Source organism: Scyliorhinus torazame, chromosome 4, assembly GCF_047496885.1.
Source record: "Scyliorhinus torazame isolate Kashiwa2021f chromosome 4, sScyTor2.1, whole genome shotgun sequence".
NCBI classification, from domain to species: domain Eukaryota; kingdom Metazoa; phylum Chordata; class Chondrichthyes; order Carcharhiniformes; family Scyliorhinidae; genus Scyliorhinus; species Scyliorhinus torazame.
Window position 1 is genome coordinate 68,139,393 of NC_092710.1, and position 19,421 is coordinate 68,158,813.

At 49.8% G+C, this 19,421-nt stretch overlaps 1 protein-coding gene across 8 annotated transcripts in view; it reads right to left on the reverse strand.

Annotated features, from left to right (window-relative positions):
• The window catches only part of LOC140410282 (NACHT, LRR and PYD domains-containing protein 3-like), a 193,457-nt gene that overhangs the window by 79,417 nt on the left and 94,619 nt on the right, over positions 1-19,421 (reverse strand). For all 8 annotated transcript variants that reach the window (XM_072498254.1, XM_072498253.1, XM_072498250.1 and 5 more), the window contains one exon: positions 14,447-16,187. In XM_072498254.1, coding sequence (XP_072354355.1) covers positions 14,447-16,187 — 1,741 coding nt within the window. The remainder of the gene's footprint in view (positions 1-14,446; positions 16,188-19,421) is intronic.

The following is a 19,421-nucleotide window of genomic DNA, read 5'->3' on the forward strand; positions in this document are numbered from 1 at the left end:
AAAGCCTTCGATAGGGTAGAGTGGGGGTACCTGTGGGAGGTGCTGAAGAGGTTCGGGTTTGGGGAGGGGTTTGTCAGGTGGTTTAGGCTGTTGTATGAGGTCCCGATGGCGAGTGTGGCCACAAATAGGAGGAGGTCCGAGTATTTTCGGTTGCACCAAGGGACGAGACAGGGGTGTCCCCTGTCCCCCCTGCTCTTCGCACTGGCGATTAAACCCCTGGCTATGGCACTGAGAGAGTCGAGGAACTGGAGGGGGTTGGTGCGGGGTGGGGAGGAGCATAGGGTGTCGCTTTATGCGGACGACCTGCTGCTGTATGTGGCGGACCCGGTGGGAGGAATGCCAGAGGTAATGAGGATGCTTAGGGAACTCGGGGACTTTTCGGGGTACAAGCTCAATATGGGGAAGAGCGAGCTGTTCGTAGTTCAGCTAGGGGACCAGGAGAAGGGGATTGGCGAGCTCCCACTAAAAAGGGCGGAGAGGAGTTTCAGATATTTGGGGGTCCAGGTGGCCAGGAGCTGGGGGGCCCTGCATAGGCTTAACTTTACAAGGCTGGTGGAGCAAATGGAGGAGGAGTTCAAGAGGTGGGACGAGTTGCCGCTGTCCCTGGCGGGTAGTGTGCAGTCAATCAAAATGACGGTGCTCCCAAGGATTTTGTTCCTGTTCCAGTGCCTCCCAGTGTTTATCCCGAAGGCTTTTTTCAGGCGGGTTAACAGGAGTATAATGGGGTTTGTGTGGGCGCGAGGGACTCCGAGGTTGAGAAGGGTGTTCCTGGAGCGGAGTAGAGATAGGGAGGGGCTGGCGCTGCCCAACCTCTGTGGGTACTACTGGGCCGCCAATGCGACAATGGTGCGCAAGTGGGTGATGGAAGGGGAGGTGGCTGCATGGAAGAGGCTGGAGACGGCGTCCTGTGTGGGTACAAGTCTGGGGGCGCTGGCAACGGCGCCGCTGCCGCTCCCTCCAAGGAGGTATACCACGAGCCGGTGGTGGTGGCGGCCCTCAAAATTTGGGGGCAGTGGAGGCGGCATGGGGGGGGGGGGGGGGGGGAAGTTAGGGCCTCGGCGTGAACCCCATTACGGTGGAACCACCGGTTCGCCCCAGGAAGAACAGGTGGAGGGTTTTCGGGGTGGCACAGGGCAGGCATACAAAAGTTGGGGGACCTATTTGTGGACGGGAAGTTCGCGAGCTTGGAAGAGCTGGAGGAGAAGTACGGGCTCCCCCCCGGGGAACACCTTCAGGTACTTACAGGTAAGGGCGTTTGCCAGACCGCAGGTGGTCGAATTCCCACGGCTACTGCCACACACAGTACAGGACAGGGTGCTCTCGGGGGGGGGGGGGGGGGGGGGGGGGTGGGTGGGAGTGGGGAAGATCTCGGAAACTTACCAGGTGATGCAGGAGGAGGAGGAGGCCTCGGTGGTGGAGTTGAAAGGTAATTGGGAGGAGGAGTTGGGAGAGGAGATCGAAGAGGGGACGTGGGCAGATGCCCTAGGGAGGGTGAACTCTTCCTCTTCATGCGCAAGGCTCAGCCTCATACAGTTTAAGGTGTCGCACAGGGCACACATGACCGGGACAAGGATGAGCAGGTTCTTTGGGGGTGAGGACAGGTGTGTTAGGTGCTCAGGGAGCCCAGCAAATCACACCAATATGTTCTGGGCATGCCCAGCGCTGGAGGAATTTTGGAAGGGTGTAGCGAGGACGGTGTCGAGGGTGGTAGGATCCAGGGTCAAACCGGGCTGGGGGCTCGCAATATTTGGAGTGGCAGAGGAGCCGGGAGTGCAGGAGGCAAAAGAGGCCGGAATTCTGGCCTTTGCGTCCCTGGTAGCCCGGCGAAGGATTCTCCTTCAGTGGAAAGATACGAGGCCCCCAAGCGTGGAATCCTGGATCAGCGACATGGCAGGGTTCATTAAATTGGAGAGGGTGAAATTCACCTTGAGAGGGTCGGTACAAGGGTTCTTTAGGCGGTGGCAACCGTTCTTAGACTTTCTGGCAGAACGATAGACATTGGTCAATGGCAGCAGCAGCTCGGGGGGTGGGGGGGGGGTTTACTTTATTTTTGTTTATGTTATTTACACTGGAGGGTCTGAGGGGGTGTATACACCTGTTGTCTTAAGTCGGGGTGTTAATGTTAATTTATTATTTAGGTACAGGGGGAGGGGGGTGGGGGGAGGGGTTTGGGTGGTTGCTTTTTTAGATTGTGTTTTGTACTTAACCCTGTTGGGTTCTTTTTTCTTTCTCATTTTGTTATTGATATTTTATGAAAACCTTTAATAAAAATTATTTTAAAAAAAAGAAAAGCAACAAGGCCTCTGGCGCAGATGGAATCCCAGAGAAGTATTAAAATGCAGCAGGGAGGCACACTTGGTCAAGAATCCACAACCTGGTCACCCTAGTTTGGAAGATCATAGAATTTGCAGTGCAGAAGGCCATTCGGCCCACCGAGTCTGCAATGGCCCTTGGAAAGAGCACCCCAATTAGGCCCATACTTCCAACCCATCCCTGGAACCCTACCTCGACTTTTTTGGACATTAAGGGCAATTTAGCATGGCCAATCCAACTAACCTGCACATCTTTGGACGGTGGGAGGAAACTGGAGCACCTGGAGGCAACCCACGCAGACTTGGGGAGAACGTGTAAACTCTGCATAGACAGTGACCCAAGCCAGGAATCGAACCTTGGAGCTGTGAAGAAAACTGTGCTAACCACTGTGCTACCGTGCTGCTGGGTGATCTGAGAGACACCGTGACTGTGACCACCTTCAAGAAAGGAGACAGGCCATTGTGGAAATTACAGAGGGATTTCCCTCTCCACACCTTGGGAAAGGTAATCGCAAAAATCCTCCTCCAGCGCCTCCTCCTAGTGACTGAAGCGCTCCTCCCCGAGTCTCAGCGGGGCTTCCGCCCATCAAGAGGTAAAATGGACAGGATCTTCAGCATGCGCTGAATCCAGGAAACGTTCAGGGAACAGCATGAACCTCTGTACATAGCCTTCTTCCATTTCACAAAGACCCTCAACTCTGTCAACCCTGAGGGATTATGGAACATCCTCCTCAAATTCGCAGAAATTCGTCATCATTCTCCACCTGCTCCACGATCCTCACCGTGATCCTCACTAATGGAGCCACCCAAACCCAATACATGTGAAAACTGGGGTCAAAAAGGGCTGGGTAATCGCACCAATGCTGTTCTCCATCTTCCTCGCAGCAACACGCCATCCCATCATCCTGAAGCTTACCTCCGGACAAGGGGGAAATTGTTCAACCTTCGGCTCCAGGCCAGAACCAAGACCAGCCCAACTTCTGTCATCGAGTTGCAGTACGCAGGCGATGCCCGTGTGTGCACAGAGGCAGAGCTACAAACCGTCATCGATGCATTCACCGAGGCACATGAAAGAATGGGCCGCAGACTAAACATTCGGAAAACAAAAGGTTCCCTACCAGCCTGCTCCTGCCAAACCTGTGGCAGAGTCTGTGGATCTAGGATTGGACTGTTCAACCACCTCAGAACCCACATCCCCGGAGTGGAAGCATGTCATCCTCGACCCTGAGGGACTGCCCAGTAAAAAGGAAGTCTCCTTATTTAAGGAATTATGGAAGTAGGTTAACAGTTCAGAGAAGGTTCATTAGACTAATACCAGGAATGGGTGGGTTGTCTCATGAGGGAAGGTTGGAGAAGCTAGTTTTGCGTCCACTATAGTTTAGAAGAAGATCAAAACTTTAAAGGTCCTGAGGGATATTGACAGGATTGATGTGGAGAGGATATATTTCCTCTTGCCAGAAAATCCAGAACTAGGGGTCACTGTTGGAAAATAAGGGGTTGCTTATTTAAAACAAAGATAAGGAGAAATTGTTTCACTCAGAGGCTTGAAAGTCTCTGTAATCTCTTCCGCAAAAGGCAGTAGAAACAGTGTCTTTGAATATTTTTACGGTTATCAGGGGTAGGTAGGAATGTGGGGTTGAGGTTATAATTAACTCATCATGACCTTATTGAATGACGGAGTAGACTTACAGGGTTGAAATGCCTACTCCTGCTCCTAATTTGTTTGTTCGTAGAACCTGCTCACTGATGTTCAGTTTGGATTCCACCAGGGTCACTCAGCTCCTGACTTTATTACAGCTTTCATCCAAACAGTGGCAAAAGTGCTGAACTCAACAGTTGAGGAGAGAATGACTACCTTTGACATTAAGGCATCACCTCACTAAGTGTGGCATTAAGGAGCCCTGGCAAAACTGGTGTCAGTGGAAATGAGAGGGAAAACTCTCCGCTGGCACAATGGAAGATAGTTGTGGTTTTTTAGTTGACACAATGTCAGTCAGTGGGGTGCAGTGATCTGACTGTGAGAAGTGGCTGGTCCGGGAGGCTTCCAGCATCCCAGATGGCTACATCTGCAGAAAGTGCACCGAACTGTGGCTCCTCACAGACCGCATGGATCGGTTGGAGCAGCAGTTGGATGCACTGAGGAGCATGCAGGTGTCGGAAAGCGACATAGATAGCAGTGATAGTGATGTGGTCACATCCAAGGTGCAGGCAGAGAGATGGGTGACCACCAGAAGGGGCAGGCAGTCAGTGCAGGAATCCTTTGTGGTTGTCCCCCTCTCGAACAGGTATACCATTTTGGATACTGTTGGGGGGAATAGCTCATCAGGGGAAAACAGCAGCAGCCAGAGCAGTGGCACCACGGCTGGCTCTGATGTTCAGCAAAGCCCAGAAGAGCAATAGTCATAGGGCACTCTGTAGTCAGGGGCACGGTTAGGCGCTTATGTGGACGTGAAAGACTCCAGGATGGTATGTTGCCTCCCTGGTGCCAAGGTCTAGGATGTCTCAGAATAGGTAGCAGGCATCCTGAAGGGGGAGGGCAAACAGGCAGAGGTTGTGGTACATATGGGTACTAACAACATAGGCAGGAAGGGGGATGAGGTCCTGCAGCAGGAGTTCAGGGAGCTAGGCAGAAAGTTAAAAGACAGGACCTCTAGGGTTGTAATCTCGGGATTACTCCCTGTGCCACGTGCCAGTGAGGCTAGGAATAGGAAGATAGAGCAGCTAAACACAAGGCTAAACAGCTGGTGTAGGAGGGAGGGTTTCAGTTATCTGCACCACTGGAAGCTCTGCCTGGGCAGGTGTGACCTGTATAAGAAGGACGGGTTGCATCTAAACTGGAGAGGCATAAATATCCTGGCCGCAAGGTTTGCTAGTGTCACATGGGAGGGTTTAAACTAGTATGGCAGGAGGCTGGGTACCAGAGCAATAGGTCAGAAGGTGAAAACATTGAGGGAGCACAAGGGAATAGGGCCAGGATGGCTCTGAGGAAGAGCAGACAGGGAGATGTTGGTGAAAACAGCAGGACTGGTGTCCTGAAGCACATATGTTTTAATGCAAGAAGTATTACGGGTAAGGCAGACAAACTTAGAGCTTGGATTAGTACTTGGAACTATGATGTTGTTGCCATTACAGAAACCTGGTTGAGGGATGGACAGGATTAGCAGCTAAACATTCCAGGATTTAGATGTTTCAGGCAGGATAGAAGGGGATGTAAAAGGGGTGTGGAGGAGCTGCGATACTGGTTAGGGAAAATACCATAGCGGTACAGAGGGAGGACACTTCAGAGGACAGTGAGGCTGTATGGGTAGAGGTCAGGAATAAGAAGGGTGCAATCACAATGTTGGGGGTTTACGACAGGCTTCCCAACAGCCAGCGGGACATAGAGGAACAGATTTTGGAAAGGAGTAAAAGCAACAGGGCTGTTGTGATGGGAGACCTTAACTTCCCCAATATTGACTGGGACTCACTTAGTGCTAGGGGCTTGGACGTGGCAGAATTTGTGAGGAGCATCCAGGAGGGCTTCTTAAAACAATATGTAGATAGTTCAAATAGGGAAGGGGCTGTACTGGATCTGGTATTGGGGAATAAGCACGGCCAGGTGGTAGAAGTTTCAGTAGGGGAGCATTTCGGGACAGTGACCACAATTCAGTAAGTTTTAAAGTGCTGGTAGACAAGTATAAGAATGGTCCTCGGGTGAATGTGCTAAATTGGGGGATGGCTAATTATAACAATATTAGGCGGGAACTGAAGAACCTAGATTTGGGGCGGATGTTTGAAGGTAAATCAACATCTGACATGTGGGAGGCTTTCAAATGTCAGTTGAAAGGAATTCAAGACCGGCATGTTCCTGTGAGGAAGAATGATAAATATGGCAAATTTCGGGAACCTTGGATAACGAAAGATATTGTAGGCCTCGTCAAAAAGCAAAAAGAGGCATTTGTCAGGGATGAAGGCTGGGACAGACAAAGCCTGTGTGGAATATAAGGAAAGTAGGAAGGAACATGAGCAAGGAGTCAGGAAGGCTAAAAGGGGTCATGAAAAGTCATTGGCAAATAGGGTTAAGGAAAATCCCAAGGCTTTTTACACGTACATAAAAAAACAAGAGGGTGGCCAGGGAAAGGGTTGGCCCACTGAAGGACAGAGGAGGGAATCTATATGTGGAGCCAGAGGAAATGGGCAAGGTACTAAATGAATACTTTGCATCAGTATTCACCAAAGAGAAGGAATTGGTGGATGTTGAGTCTGGAGAAGGGTGTGTAGATAGCCTGGGTTACATTGAGATCCAAAAAGAGGTATTGGGCGTCTGGAAAAATATTAAGGTGGCTAAGTCCCCAGGGCCTGATGGGATCTACCCCAGAATACTGAAGGAGGCAAGAGAAGAAATTGCTGAGGCCTTGATAGAAATCTTTGGATCCTCACTGTCTTCAGTTGATGTCCCGGAGGACTGGAGAAAAGCCAATGTTGTTCCTTTGTTTAAGAAGGGTAGTAAGGATAATCCAGGGAACTACAGGCCGGTGAGTCTTACATCAATGGTAAGGAAATTACTGGAGAGAATTCTTAGAGACAGGATCTATTCCCATTTGGAAGCAAGTGGACATATTAGTGAGAGGCAGCACTGTTTTGTGAGGGGGAGGTCGTGTCTCACTAACTTGATAGAGTTTTTTGAGGAGGTCACAAACATGATTAATGCAGGTACGGCAGTGGATGTTGTCTGTCTGGACTTGAGTAAGGCCTTTGACAAGGTCCCACGTGGCAGACTGGTACAAAAGGTGAAATGACACAGGATCAGAGGTGAGCTGGCAAGATGGATACAGAACTGGCTAGGTCATAGAAGACAGAGGGTAGCAATGGAAGGGTTCTTTTCTGATTGGAGGGCTGTGACTAGTGGTGTTCCGCAGGGATCAGTGCTGGGACCTTTGCTGTTTGTAGTGATTTGGAGGAAAACGTAACTGGTCTGATTAGTAAGTTTGCAGACGACCAAGGTTGGTGGAATTGCGGATTGAGGACTGTCAGAGGATACAGCAGGATTTAGATTGTTTGGAGACTTGGGCGGAGAGATGGCAGATGGAGTTTAATTCGGACAAATGTGAGTTAATGCATTTTGGAAGGTCTAATACAGGTAGAGAATGTACAGTGAATGATAAAACCCTTGAGTACTGACAGTCAGAGAGATCGAGGTGTACAGGTCCACAGGTTACTGAAAGTTGCAACACAGGTGGAGAAGGTAGTCAAGAAGGCATACGGCATGCTTGCCTTCATTGGCCGGGGCATTGAGTATAAAAATTGGCAAGTCATGGTGCAGCAGTATAGAACCTTAGTTAGGCCACACTTGGAGTATAGTGTTCAATTCTGGTCGCCACACTACCAGAAGGTGTGGAGGCTTTAGAGGGGGTGCAGAAGACATTTACCAGGATGCTGCCTGGTATGGAAGATATTAGCTATGATGAGTGGTTGAATAAACTCGGTTTGTTGTCACTGGACCGACGGAAGTTGAGGGGCGACCTGATCGAGGTCTACAAAATTATGAGGGGCATAGACAGAGTGGATAGTCAGAGGTTTTTTCCCAGGGGTCAATTACTAGGGGGCATATGTTTAAGGAGCGAGGGGCAAGGTTAGAGGAGATGTACGAGGCAAGTTTTTTTACACAGAGGGTATTGGGTGTCTGGAACTCGCTGCCAGAGGAGGTGGTGGAACTAGGGACGATAGTGACGTTTAAGGGGCATCTTGACAAATACATGAATAGGATGGCATTGGAGGGATACGGACCCCGGAAGTGTAGAAGATTTTAGTTTCGATGGGCAGCATTGTCGGCGCAGGTATGGAAGGTTGAAGGGCCTGTTCCTGTGCTGTACTTTTCTTTGTTCTTTGTTTGTTCTTTTGGAGACATCACTGCAGGAGTTTTTCAGGGTAGTGTTTCAGGCCTAACCATCTTCAGCTATTTCAGCAATGATCCTCCCTCCAGCACAATGTCAGAAGTGGGAATATTTGTCGATGATTGCACAATGTCCAGCACCATCCACAACTCCTTCAAATAGTGAAGCAGTTCATGTCTATATGCAACAAGACTTGACAAATTCAGGATTAAGCTTTGAAGTGACAGGCAATGACGATCTCATCAAGAGTGGATTCATGCATCTTCCTTGGCATTACCTTCACTGAAACCTCCACACTATCAATATCCTGGAGAGTTACCATTGACCAGTAATTTAATTGGATCAATCATATAAAGAGCATGCTCGTGGTTTGAAATTCTGGGGCTGGTACCTCACCACCCAACCTCCCAAAGTCTGTTCACCGTCTACAAGGCGCAAATCAGGAGTGTGATGGAATACCCTCCACTTGCCTGGATGAGTGCAATTCCACCAACACTCAAGAAGCTTGATATCATCCATGACAAAGTAGTTCACTTGATTGTCACCCTGTCCACCACATTCACGATTTGATCTCTCCACCACTGACGCACAGTAGCAGCAGTTTGTACCATCTACTGAATGCGCTGTAGTAGCTCACAAGGCTCCTTTAGACAGCACTTTCCAAGGACAAGAATGGCAAATGTATGGGAACACCACGACCTTCAAGTTCCCCTCCAAACCACACACTACCCTGACTGGAAATATATCTCAGTTCCTTCACTGTCTCTCGTTCAGAATCCTGGAACGTCCGCATTATGGATCTTCCTACAATGCATGGACTGCAGTGATTGAAGAAAGCAGCTCAGCACCAGCTCCTGAAGGGGTAATAAATGCTGACCTAGCCAGTGAAGCCCATCTCCCATAAATGAATGAAAAAGTAATGAACAGAACTGAGAGAAATTTTAAATAATTAGACCTGACAAGGTATTTTTACGCAATTATCAAAATTTAAGATATTTCACTCTCCCCACCAAAAAACATCGGATTATTAATGATGCTAAGTAGGACTTATTTTCCCTTGTGATCTGTACTCCTTATAGTTTATAGTTCGTTATAGTTGGGCAGTATGGTAAGACAGTGGTGAGCACTGTGGCTTCACAGCTCCAGGATCCCAGGTTCGATTCCCCACTGGGTCACTGTCTGTGCGGAGTCTGCACGTTCTCCGCGTGTCTGCGTGGGTTTCCTCCGAGTGCTCTGGTTTCCTCGCACAGTCATACAGGTTAGGTGGATTGGCCTTGCTAAATTGCCCTTAGTGTCCAAAAAGGTTAGATGGGGTTATTGGGTTATGGGGGTAGGGTGTAAGTGAGGGCTTAAGAAGGTCGGTGCAGACTCGATGGGCCGAATGGCCTCCTTCTGCACTATATGTTCTATGTTTATATGGTTTATAATTGTTATGATTTTTGAAGCATTTTTTTCTGCAATGGTGTTGATTATGTTTTGAATATTTATATTATGGAGACTTCCGGTTGCGGCTATGCCTAGGTAGGCCGTACGTTCGGCAGCTCCCACCGAGAACGGACTTTTGGGCTCTTCAAAGGGGCGCTAACGGCAATTGTTCGACGGCTTCCAGTGTGGGAAGGTGACAGCAAGATCCCCCCGACATTATATGGATTGGACCAGGAGTGGAGCGGTTAAAAAAGTGATCCTGGTGCAGCGAAAAGTGCGAGAGAGGAAAAGTAAGATGGCGACGGGTGGAGACCAAGCAGCGTGGGCGCAGTGGTCGCAGGAGCAGCAGGTGTTTCTTAAACGCTGCTTTGAGGAGCTGAGGACAGAAATGCTGGCGCCAATGAAGGCGGCGATTGAGAAGCTTGTGGTGACCCAGAAGGCCCAAGTGGCGGCGATCCGAGAGGTGCGGCAAAAAGCCTCGGAGAATGAGGACAAGATCTTGGGCCTAGCGATGAAGGTGGAGGCACATGAGGCGCTGCACAAGAGATGGGGAGAAAAATTCGAGGACCTGGAAAATAGGTCGAGAAGGAAGAATCTTCGGATTCTGGGTCTCCCTGAAGGAGGGAGAGGCCCGATGCCGGGGCATGTATGAGCACGATGCTCAATTCGCTGATGGGCGCGGGAGCTTTCCCGAGGCCCCTGGAGCTGGAAAGGGCTCATCGGGTCCTGGCAAGGAGACCCAAAGCCAACAAGCCGCCAAGGGCTGTAGTGGTGATGTTCCACCGCTTTATGGACAAAGATTGTGTCCTGAGTTGGGCCAAAAAAATAGAGGAGCAGCAGGTGGGAGATCAGAATTTACCAGGACTGGAGTGCGGAGGTGGCTAAGAAGAGGGCTGGTTTCAACCGGGCTAGGTGGTGCTCCATCGGAAGGGGGTGAAGTTCGGGATGCTGCAGCCAGCGCAATTGTGGGTCATGTTCCAAGATTGGCACCACTATTTTGAAACGCCTGATGAGGCATGGAACTTTAGAAAGACTGAAAAATTGGACTCAAATTAAGGGTGCTGGACCCAGCACTGGACCGTTCTAGGTCCAGGACGGGTAAGAGGCCAAGGTGCTCAGGGGGTTTATGGACCAGATGGGGGGAGTGGATCCATGGCGGTTTGCCAGGCCGCTGGCCAGGGAATTTTCCTTCTTTTCCCACGTCCATAGAGCCTACTCCCGGATAGATTTTTTCATTTTGAGTAGGGCGCTAATCCCGAAAGTGGAGGGGTCGGAATATTCGGCCATAGCCATCTCGGACCATTGGGTGGAGCTGGAGTTGGGGGAGGAGAGGGACCAGCGCCCGCTGTGGCGCCTGGATGTGGGACTGTTGGCGGATGAGGGGGTGTGCGGGCTGGTGCGGGGGTGTATTGAAAGATATTTGGAGGCCAACGACAACGGGGAGGTGCAGGTGGGGGTAGTCTGGGAGGCGTTGAAGGCGGTGGTCAGGGGAGAGCTAATCTCCATTAGCCCACAGGGTGAAGAGAGAGGGGAGGGAGAGGTTGGTGGGGGAGATTTTAAGGGTGGACAGGAGGTATACAGAGGCCCCCGAGGAGGGGCTACTTAGGGAGCGACGGAACCTCCAGACGAAATTCGACATGTTGACCACGGGGAAAGCAGAGGCACAGTGGAGGAAAGCGCAGAGGGCGACTTATGAGTATGGGGAGAAGGCGAGTCGGATGCTGGCACATCAGCTTCGTAAGAGGGAGGCAACGAGGGAGATTGGTGGAGTTAAGGATAATGGGGGAATACGGTATGGAGTGCGGTGAGAATAAACAAGGTATTTAGGGACTTCTATGGGGATCTGAACAGGTCTGAGCCCCCAGCGGGGAGGAGGGGATGCGGCGATTCCCAGATCAACTGAGGTTCCCGAGGGTGGAGGCGGGGGAGGTGGCTGGTTTGGGGGCGCCGATTGGGCTGGAGGAGCTGGTTAAAGGATTGGGGAGCATGCAGGCGGGGAAGGCTCCGGGGCCGGATGGGTTCCCGGTTGAATTCTACAGGAAATACGTGGACCTGCTGGGCCCATTGCTAGTGAGGACTGTTAATAAGGCGAGGGAGGGGGGGATCTTGCCCCCGACAATGTCCAGGGCACTGATTTCTTTGATTTTGAAGCGGGACAAAGATCCATTGCAATGTGGGTCGTATAGACCGATCTCCCTCCTCAATGTTGACGCTAAGTTGCCATCGAAGGTGCTGGCTACGAGAATTGAGGACTGTGTCCCGGGGGTGATTCACGAGGACCAGACGGAATTTGTGAAGAGCAGTCAGCTAAATACAAACGTGCGGAGGCTCCTCAATGTGATTATGATGCCCTCGGTGGAGGGGGAAGCGGAGGTAGTGGCAGCTATGGACGCGGAGAAGGCCTTTGATCGGGTGGAGTGGGAGTATCTTTGGGAAGTGTTGCGGAGATTTGGGTTCGGGGAGGGGTTCGTTAGTTGGGTCAGGCTGCTATATAGAGCCCTGGTGGCGAGTGTGGCTACGAACCGGCGGAGATCGGAGTACTTTCGGCTGTACCGGGACGAGACAGGGGTGCCCCTTGTCCCCCTTGTTGTTTGCACTGGCAATTGAGCCGCTGGCACTGAGGGAGTCCAGGAAATGGAGGGGATTGGTTTGGGGGGGGGGGGGAGGGGTGGGGGGAGGAATACTGGGTGTCGTTGTATGCCGATGACCTGTTGTTGTATGTTGCGGATCCAGTGGAGGGGATGGCGGAGGTCATGCGGATGCTTAGGGAGTTTGGGGATTTTTCAGGGTATAAACTCAATGTAGGGAAGAGTGAGCTCTTTGTGGTGCACTCAGGGGACCAGGGAAGAGGGATAGACGAGTTACCGCTGAAGAGGGCGGAAAGAAGCTTTCGGTACCTGGGGATCCAAGTAGCTAGGAGTTGTGGGGCCCTGCACAAGCTTAATTTGACGCGGTTGGTGGAGCAGATGGAGGAGGATTTTAAAAGATGAGATATGCTGCCACTCTCACTGGCGGGTAGGGTGCAGTAGGTGAAAAAGACGGTCCTTGCGAGGTTTCTCTTTGTGTTCCAGTGCCTTCCTATTTTGATCCCCAAGGCCTTTTTCAAACGAGTAAGCAGGAGCATCATGCGATTTGTGTGGGCGAATAAGACCTCAAGGGTGATTCTGGAGCGTAGCAGGGACAGGGGGGGCTGGCGCTGCCGATCAGTGTGGCTATTATTGGGCAGCCAATGTGGCGATGATCCGTAAGTGGGTAATGGAGGGAGAGGGGGCGGCGTGGAAGAGGTTAGAGATGGCGTCCTGTGTGGGCATGAGCCTGAGGGCGCTGGTGATGGCACCGCTGCCGCTCTCGCCGACAAGGTACACCACGAGTCCGGTGGTGGCGGCGACGCTGAAGTTCTGGGGGCAGTGGAGGCGACACAGGGGGAGGTGGGGGCCTCGGTCTGGTCCCCGATTCGGGAGAACCATCGGGTCGTCCCGGGAAGAATGGATGAGGGGTTTCGGAGCTGGCATCTGGCGGGGATTAGAAGAATGGGGGAACCTGTTCATCGATGGGACGTTTGCAAGCCTGGGGGTGTTGGAGGAGAAGTTTGGACTACCCCCGGGAAACGCTTTCAGGTACATGCAAGTGAGGGCGTTTGTGAGGCGGCAGATGAGGGAATTCCCGCTGCTTCCGGCACGTGGGATTCAGGACAGGGTGATTTCGGGTGAATGGGTTGGAGAAGGCAAGGTTTTGGCGATTTATCAGGAGGCTGCAGGAAGAGGAGGAGGCCTCGGTGGAGGAGTGAAAGGGCAAGTGGGAGGAGGAGCTTGGGGAGGAGGTAGATGAGGGTCTGTGGGCTGATGCCCTGAGTAGGGTTAATTCTTCCTCCTCTTGCGCCAGGCTCAGCCTAAGACCGTTCAAGGTTACTCACAGAGCGCATATGACAGGGGAGAGGTTGAGTAGGTTCTTTGGAGTGGAGGACAGATTTGGGAGGTGCTCGGGGAGCCCGGCAAATCACGTCCACATGTTCTGGTCGTGCCCGGCACTGGATGGGTTTTGGAGGGGTTTTGCGAGGACGATGTCCAAGGCGGTGAATGCCCAGGTCAAGCCGAGCTGGGGATTAGCATTATTTGGGGTATCGGAGGAGCCGGGAGTGCAGGAGGCGAAAGAGGCCGGTATTCTGGCCTTTGCGTCCCTGGTAGCCCGGCGGAGGATTTTGCTACTATGGAAGGATACAAAGCCCCCTAGTGTGGAAGCTTTGATCAATGACATGGCAGGGTTCATCAAGCTCGAGAGGATAAAGTTTGCCTTGCGTGGGTCTGTGCAGGGGTTCCCCAGGGGGCGGCAACCGTTCCTAGACTATCTCGCGGAGTTTTAGGAGGAGGTCAGCAGCAGCAGCAGCCCAGGGGCTGAGGGCGGGGCAGAGTGGGGAGGGAGTGGGGGGTTTGGCAGGTGTTTGGGTCAAGGTGGGTTTTATTTCCCTATCTGTGCTGTTTACTGTTATAAGGGGGGTTACTGTACATGGGGAAATCCAATGTATAATTTCTACTTGTGTTCTTGTTGCTTTCTTTTTGTTTGGGGGGGTGGTTGTTGAAAATTTGTTGAAAAACTTGAACAAATATATATTTTTAAAAAAGAATATTTATATTATGTTCTTGTAAATAGATATCACTGTTCCTTTTCATCTTAATTCCATACACTTCAGTCACCACTTCGTAAACAAACAACTTGTTAGCAAAGGCATAATTCTTATTTTACACCTTAGAATTTTACACTCTTATTTTGTGAAGCTTTTCTGAGTTGGCCTCTTTTGCAACAATGAAAATACCTGTGATAGACCAAGCAAACAGTTACCTCAGTCCTTCGCATTTGTGTAGAATGGGTTCCAGCTGCTGGAGTCCTTCAAATTGAATGTAGCACTTCTGTAGACAGAGATATTTTATTGTATCACAGAGTCCAATGGTCTGAGATAGGACCGCACAGTCAATTGGGGTCAGTCGCAATTCATAAAATGAAAGTGTTTCCTTGGAACCCACTGTAGACTCAGCCAGTGTTTTATTCTGAGACTCAAACAGGTAGTGGAATGTGTTCAGGAGGTTCCTTTTACCAGTTTCACCTGCTGTGTTTCCAATCTGTCCTTCAACCTTCTCCTTCACCCAGTCAATCACTTGACGGGTTGTTTGATAAAGAAATGGATTCAGAAACTTCTCCAGGGGCCGAGCTGCCTGTGGGGAGGAGAGTCCAACGACAAAACGGAGAAATATCTCAAATCGCCCATCTTCCTTGCGATGAGTTTCCCTGAGGAGTTTCCGGATGTCCCTGGGATTTAGAGTCAGGAATTGGGCGAGTGCAGCTATAAACTCTTGGATAGTGAGGTGTGGGAATGTGTAAACCACACTCTGGGGAGAATTATCTCTCTCCAAAAGTTCCATCAGGAACCCAGACAGGAACTGGGAAGGATGCAGATTGTACTTGATCAAATCTCCATTTCTAAACAAAATCTTCTTCTCGGAGACTCCTGTGAAGGCCATCTCACCAAGCTTCAGTAACACATCACGGGGGTTTTCAATCTCTCGGCTATGGTTTTCCAGAATGTTGTAAATATAGTAGGAATATAGTTGGGTGACGGTCTTGGGAACTTGCTGCTGTTTCCTGTCTCTTTGTGTAAAGAAGGGACCCAGTGACAGACCGAGGATCCAGCAGTAGGAAGGGTTGTAGCACATGGTGTACAGGATTTCGTTCTCCGCCACGTGTTTGAAAACAGCTTCTGCCACTCGCCGCTGATCTTTAAAAAACATGTTGAAATATTCCTTCCGTTCATCACCAACAAATCCCAGGATTTCAGCCCAGACATTGATCTTAGCCTTTTCCAATAAATGGAATGTAGTAGGTCGGCTGGTCACTAGCACTGAACATCCTGGGAGCAGCTTGTGCTGTATTAAACTGTACACAATGTCAGACACTTCACACCAGCTTTCAGGATCTGTGCACATAGACTGATGTTCTGGATTTTTATGATTGTCAGCAAAATTAGTACTGTCCTTGAATTCATCTAAACCATCGAATATAAACAGCAATCCCTCTGGATTGTTCCAGAGCTCTCCCAGAATATTCCCAAAGTAAGGATAGAAAAACAGTATCAAATTCCTCAGGTTTATTCTACAGTGAACAGTGTTCAAATCCCGGAATTTAAAGCTGAAAACAAATTGAAAGTGTGGGTATATTTTCCCAATGGCCCAGTCATAAACAATCTTTTGTACCATTGTTGTTTTTCCAATTCCCGGGACTCCACTCACTGCTGCTGAACTCCCGGGATTGGATTTTTTCGAGGAAAAGCTGCTCTGGAACAATTGATCAGTTCTGATTTTTTCCAGTTCTCCCCGGAGATGTTTCTTTCTCCACTCTTCATGGTCTCGGCCTCTTGCCAGCAGTTCATGTTCTACAAGTTTCCAATCTCGAATAGTAGAAATGATCGTTAGCTCAGCGTATCGATCAACCAGCTGGAAAATCTTAACCTTCTCCTTTATTAAGATAGTGTTCACTCTCAGTGTTTCAGTTTGTACCCGGAGTGTCTCCTTGTGTTTCTGTTGAACATCTTCAATTAGAACAGCAGACAAAAAGTGGGTTTCAATATTTGTTATTTTGATATAAAAACTTTCCAAGTCTGTTTCAGCATTCAGTAAAATGGGACAAGTTTTAATTCACAGTTTCAATAGAGGTACATGTACAAATTAAAACTCAATTACTGGAATCATTGCCTGAGAGATACCGGTGGCCGAGGAAATGTTTAAATCCTCACTTTCTTCCAATTTTTACTGAACAAGGAGATTTCTATTAAGGTGATATTTTCTCTCCAATGGTTAATACCATATGGCGGAACATGGACATTTCTATGTGGGTGATATTTTCTCTCTAATGGTTAATACTACGTGACCTGTCCTGTTCGACAAACAATGCATTACAAATCCGCACACGATCCTCGTTAGAAGCCATGCGGAGGAGTTCTAGTGAAGATGGTCCTAAGCTGTGAGTTGTGACCCCAATGGGTTCACAGACATTATGTTGGGAATCATGAGTTCCCTCTCTTCCAAGGCAGCTTTTCTGACAGTGAAGGGGGGACTGACTCCCCAGTCATGGATTCACTCAATGCTACCACACAGCCCAAAATGCTCTTGAATCACCGGGAACACTTTGAATGGCGAGCTGGCCAAGAATGTTTTTTGACACTGACTTAGCGGGAGGGCTGAATAGGCAAATCAGACTAACTGACGTATCTGCAGTTGCAGGAAGTACGGGACATCATGAAGCCGAGTTAGAAAGGTTTGTCGCAAATTCACACTTTGCTACATTCCTGCTGCAACCGAGCTGTTGTCTCAGGCTCCTTTACCCCAGGATGGCAACTCTGCTGGACCAAAAGCTGGAGAGAGTGTATGTGGTTGTGGTGGGGGGAAAGAGAGGCTGTGGGCAGGGAGGTGGGGTATGGTGTGGTAAGAAAGAGTCTGAGTAGTGTGATTGGGGGGTAAGAGAGGCTTATTACAGTGTGCCCTGGGTTGGTGGGGAACCCAGTCAGATTTTGTTTTTTATTCGTTCATGGGACGTGGAAGTCGCAGACTGCGCCAGCATTTATTGCCCATACCCAATTGCCCTTGAGGGGCAGTTAAGAGTCAGCCACGTTGCTGTGGGTCCGTAGTCACATAGGTCAGACCAGGTAAGGATGGCAGATTTCCTTCCCTAAAGGACATCAGTGAACCAGATGGTTTTTTACGACAATCGATAATGGTTTCATGGTTATCACTAGATAATTCTAGATTTTTATTAAATTCAAATTTCACCATCTGCAGTGGTGGGGATTGAACCTGGGCCCCCAGTCTCTGGATTACTAGTCCAATGACAATACCACTACGCCAGCACCTCCCATAATACCCAGGAACACCCCACCTGGAGGTTCCCTTCCAAGTCATTCACCATCCTGACTTGGAAATGTAGCGCTGTTCCTTCACTGTCGCTGGGTAAATCCTGGACATCACTCCCCAACAGCACTGTGGGTGCACCTTACACCTCGGGACTGCAGCGATTGAAGAAGCCAGCTCAGCATCAACTTCTGAAGGACAACTAGAGCTGGGCAATAAATGCTGGCCTAGCCAGCGACGCCCACATCCTGTAAATCAATTTTAAAAAGAATATTTTGGGGGAAGGAGAGAGGGGTTGATTCCAGTGTGAATTGGATGGAAGGGAAGAAGGGGCTGTGTGTTGCTGTAGGGAGTGGGGGAGAGGTGCTGAGGATTGCTGATTTTACTTTTGCTCATGTCACGTTAATTTCAACTGTTACAGGGAGTCACAGGGAGTATACTCTGTGAAGTACTGTCCTCATGGGTCAAGCTTAGAAACAGCCATTGATACTAAACTTCTGCACAATTGAAAAATAGGACATAGGATATCACCAGAAGAGGCCTGATACTGTTGTCTCTCTGGATAACACTGTGCTGTGGGACTCATGCAGCCTCCTCCTTCACTGGCTGAGAGGGAGGGTGGTGGTGATGGAGTGCTGTTGCGAGGTGAGTGTGGCTGACAAAGGCAAGCAACGTGAAAGGAGTGTTGTGCATGGGGATGGTGAGAAGAGCAAGGAGGCACAATGGCAGGCAGAGAGCAAGGAGGTACCTCCGCAACAAAAAAAATGGAGAATAGAGAGGAATACATTGTTGTTCCAGGACACAGGAAGGTTATCTGGGGGATTACCTGCAATTTTATAGTTACCAAATCACCAGTAAAGGTTACTGTCATTCTGAAGATATAGGCTGTGATTATGCACTTGTGGCAAATGGTGACGTGGATGCAAAATATATCCTGAGTCAGAAAAGAGAATCTCACCGGCAGGATCACCTTTTCTGATTTTCTCCGCCCCTCGCTGGTGAGGTAATGAGGTTCCTGTCCTTTCAATAAATTACCATCTAATTAAATGGCTTCCCCACTGAATCGACCCTCCACATAAGGAAAATCACCACTTGCACATGTGACATCACGTCAGCGAGGTGTACAACTGTGTTTTAAAAATGGGAACCAGGTGAAGGGAACTGGCCGTGGGCACACGGGTAAGTATAGCCCCTGGAGAGAGAGGGGAGAAGTCCAAGCAGTGCCCTGGCCCTGCCTATTGGCACCCTCGATGTACTGCCAGCACTGCCAGCGTGCAATGCAAGTGTTCCGGGGTAGTGCATGGGTCAGTGCCGAGGTGCTCTGTCTTGGGTGGGCTCCATTGCGGTGGGGAAGGGGGGTGGCGTCCCCTTTTATCCATGCAGGGCAGGACAGGGGTTTCTCTCATCTGTGTGGGGAGTGTTCCCTTATTCTTGAGGGGTGGGAGTAGTTCTTTGCTTTTTTTTTAATAATCGGTATCCTATCACGGGATTCCCAGTGTTACTGGCTTTTTCTGACCGCACCCGACCAGTGAGACAGCATGAGCCATGCCTGCGAATTAAATTTTTTTTTTTTGCACAGAATACTGCATTTTCTGGGGAGAAAGGACACTGTGCCGCCAATTAACTCCATGTCAGTTTTCTCGCCTCAGCCAGCACTCTGTGGAAAAATTGCATCTGGGCTGATTTAGCTCAGTGGGCTAGACAGCTGGTTTGTGATGCAGAACAAAGCAAGCAGCGCGGGTTCAATTCCTGTACCAACTGAGAATTCTGAATTCTCCCTCTGTGTACGCGAACAGTCGCCGGAATGTGGCGACTAGGGGCTTTTCACAGTAACTTCATTGCGGTGTTACTGTAAGCCTACTTGTGACAATGAAGGTTATTTATTTATTTATTTAGTGTAGTAAGAGCAGAAAATTCGG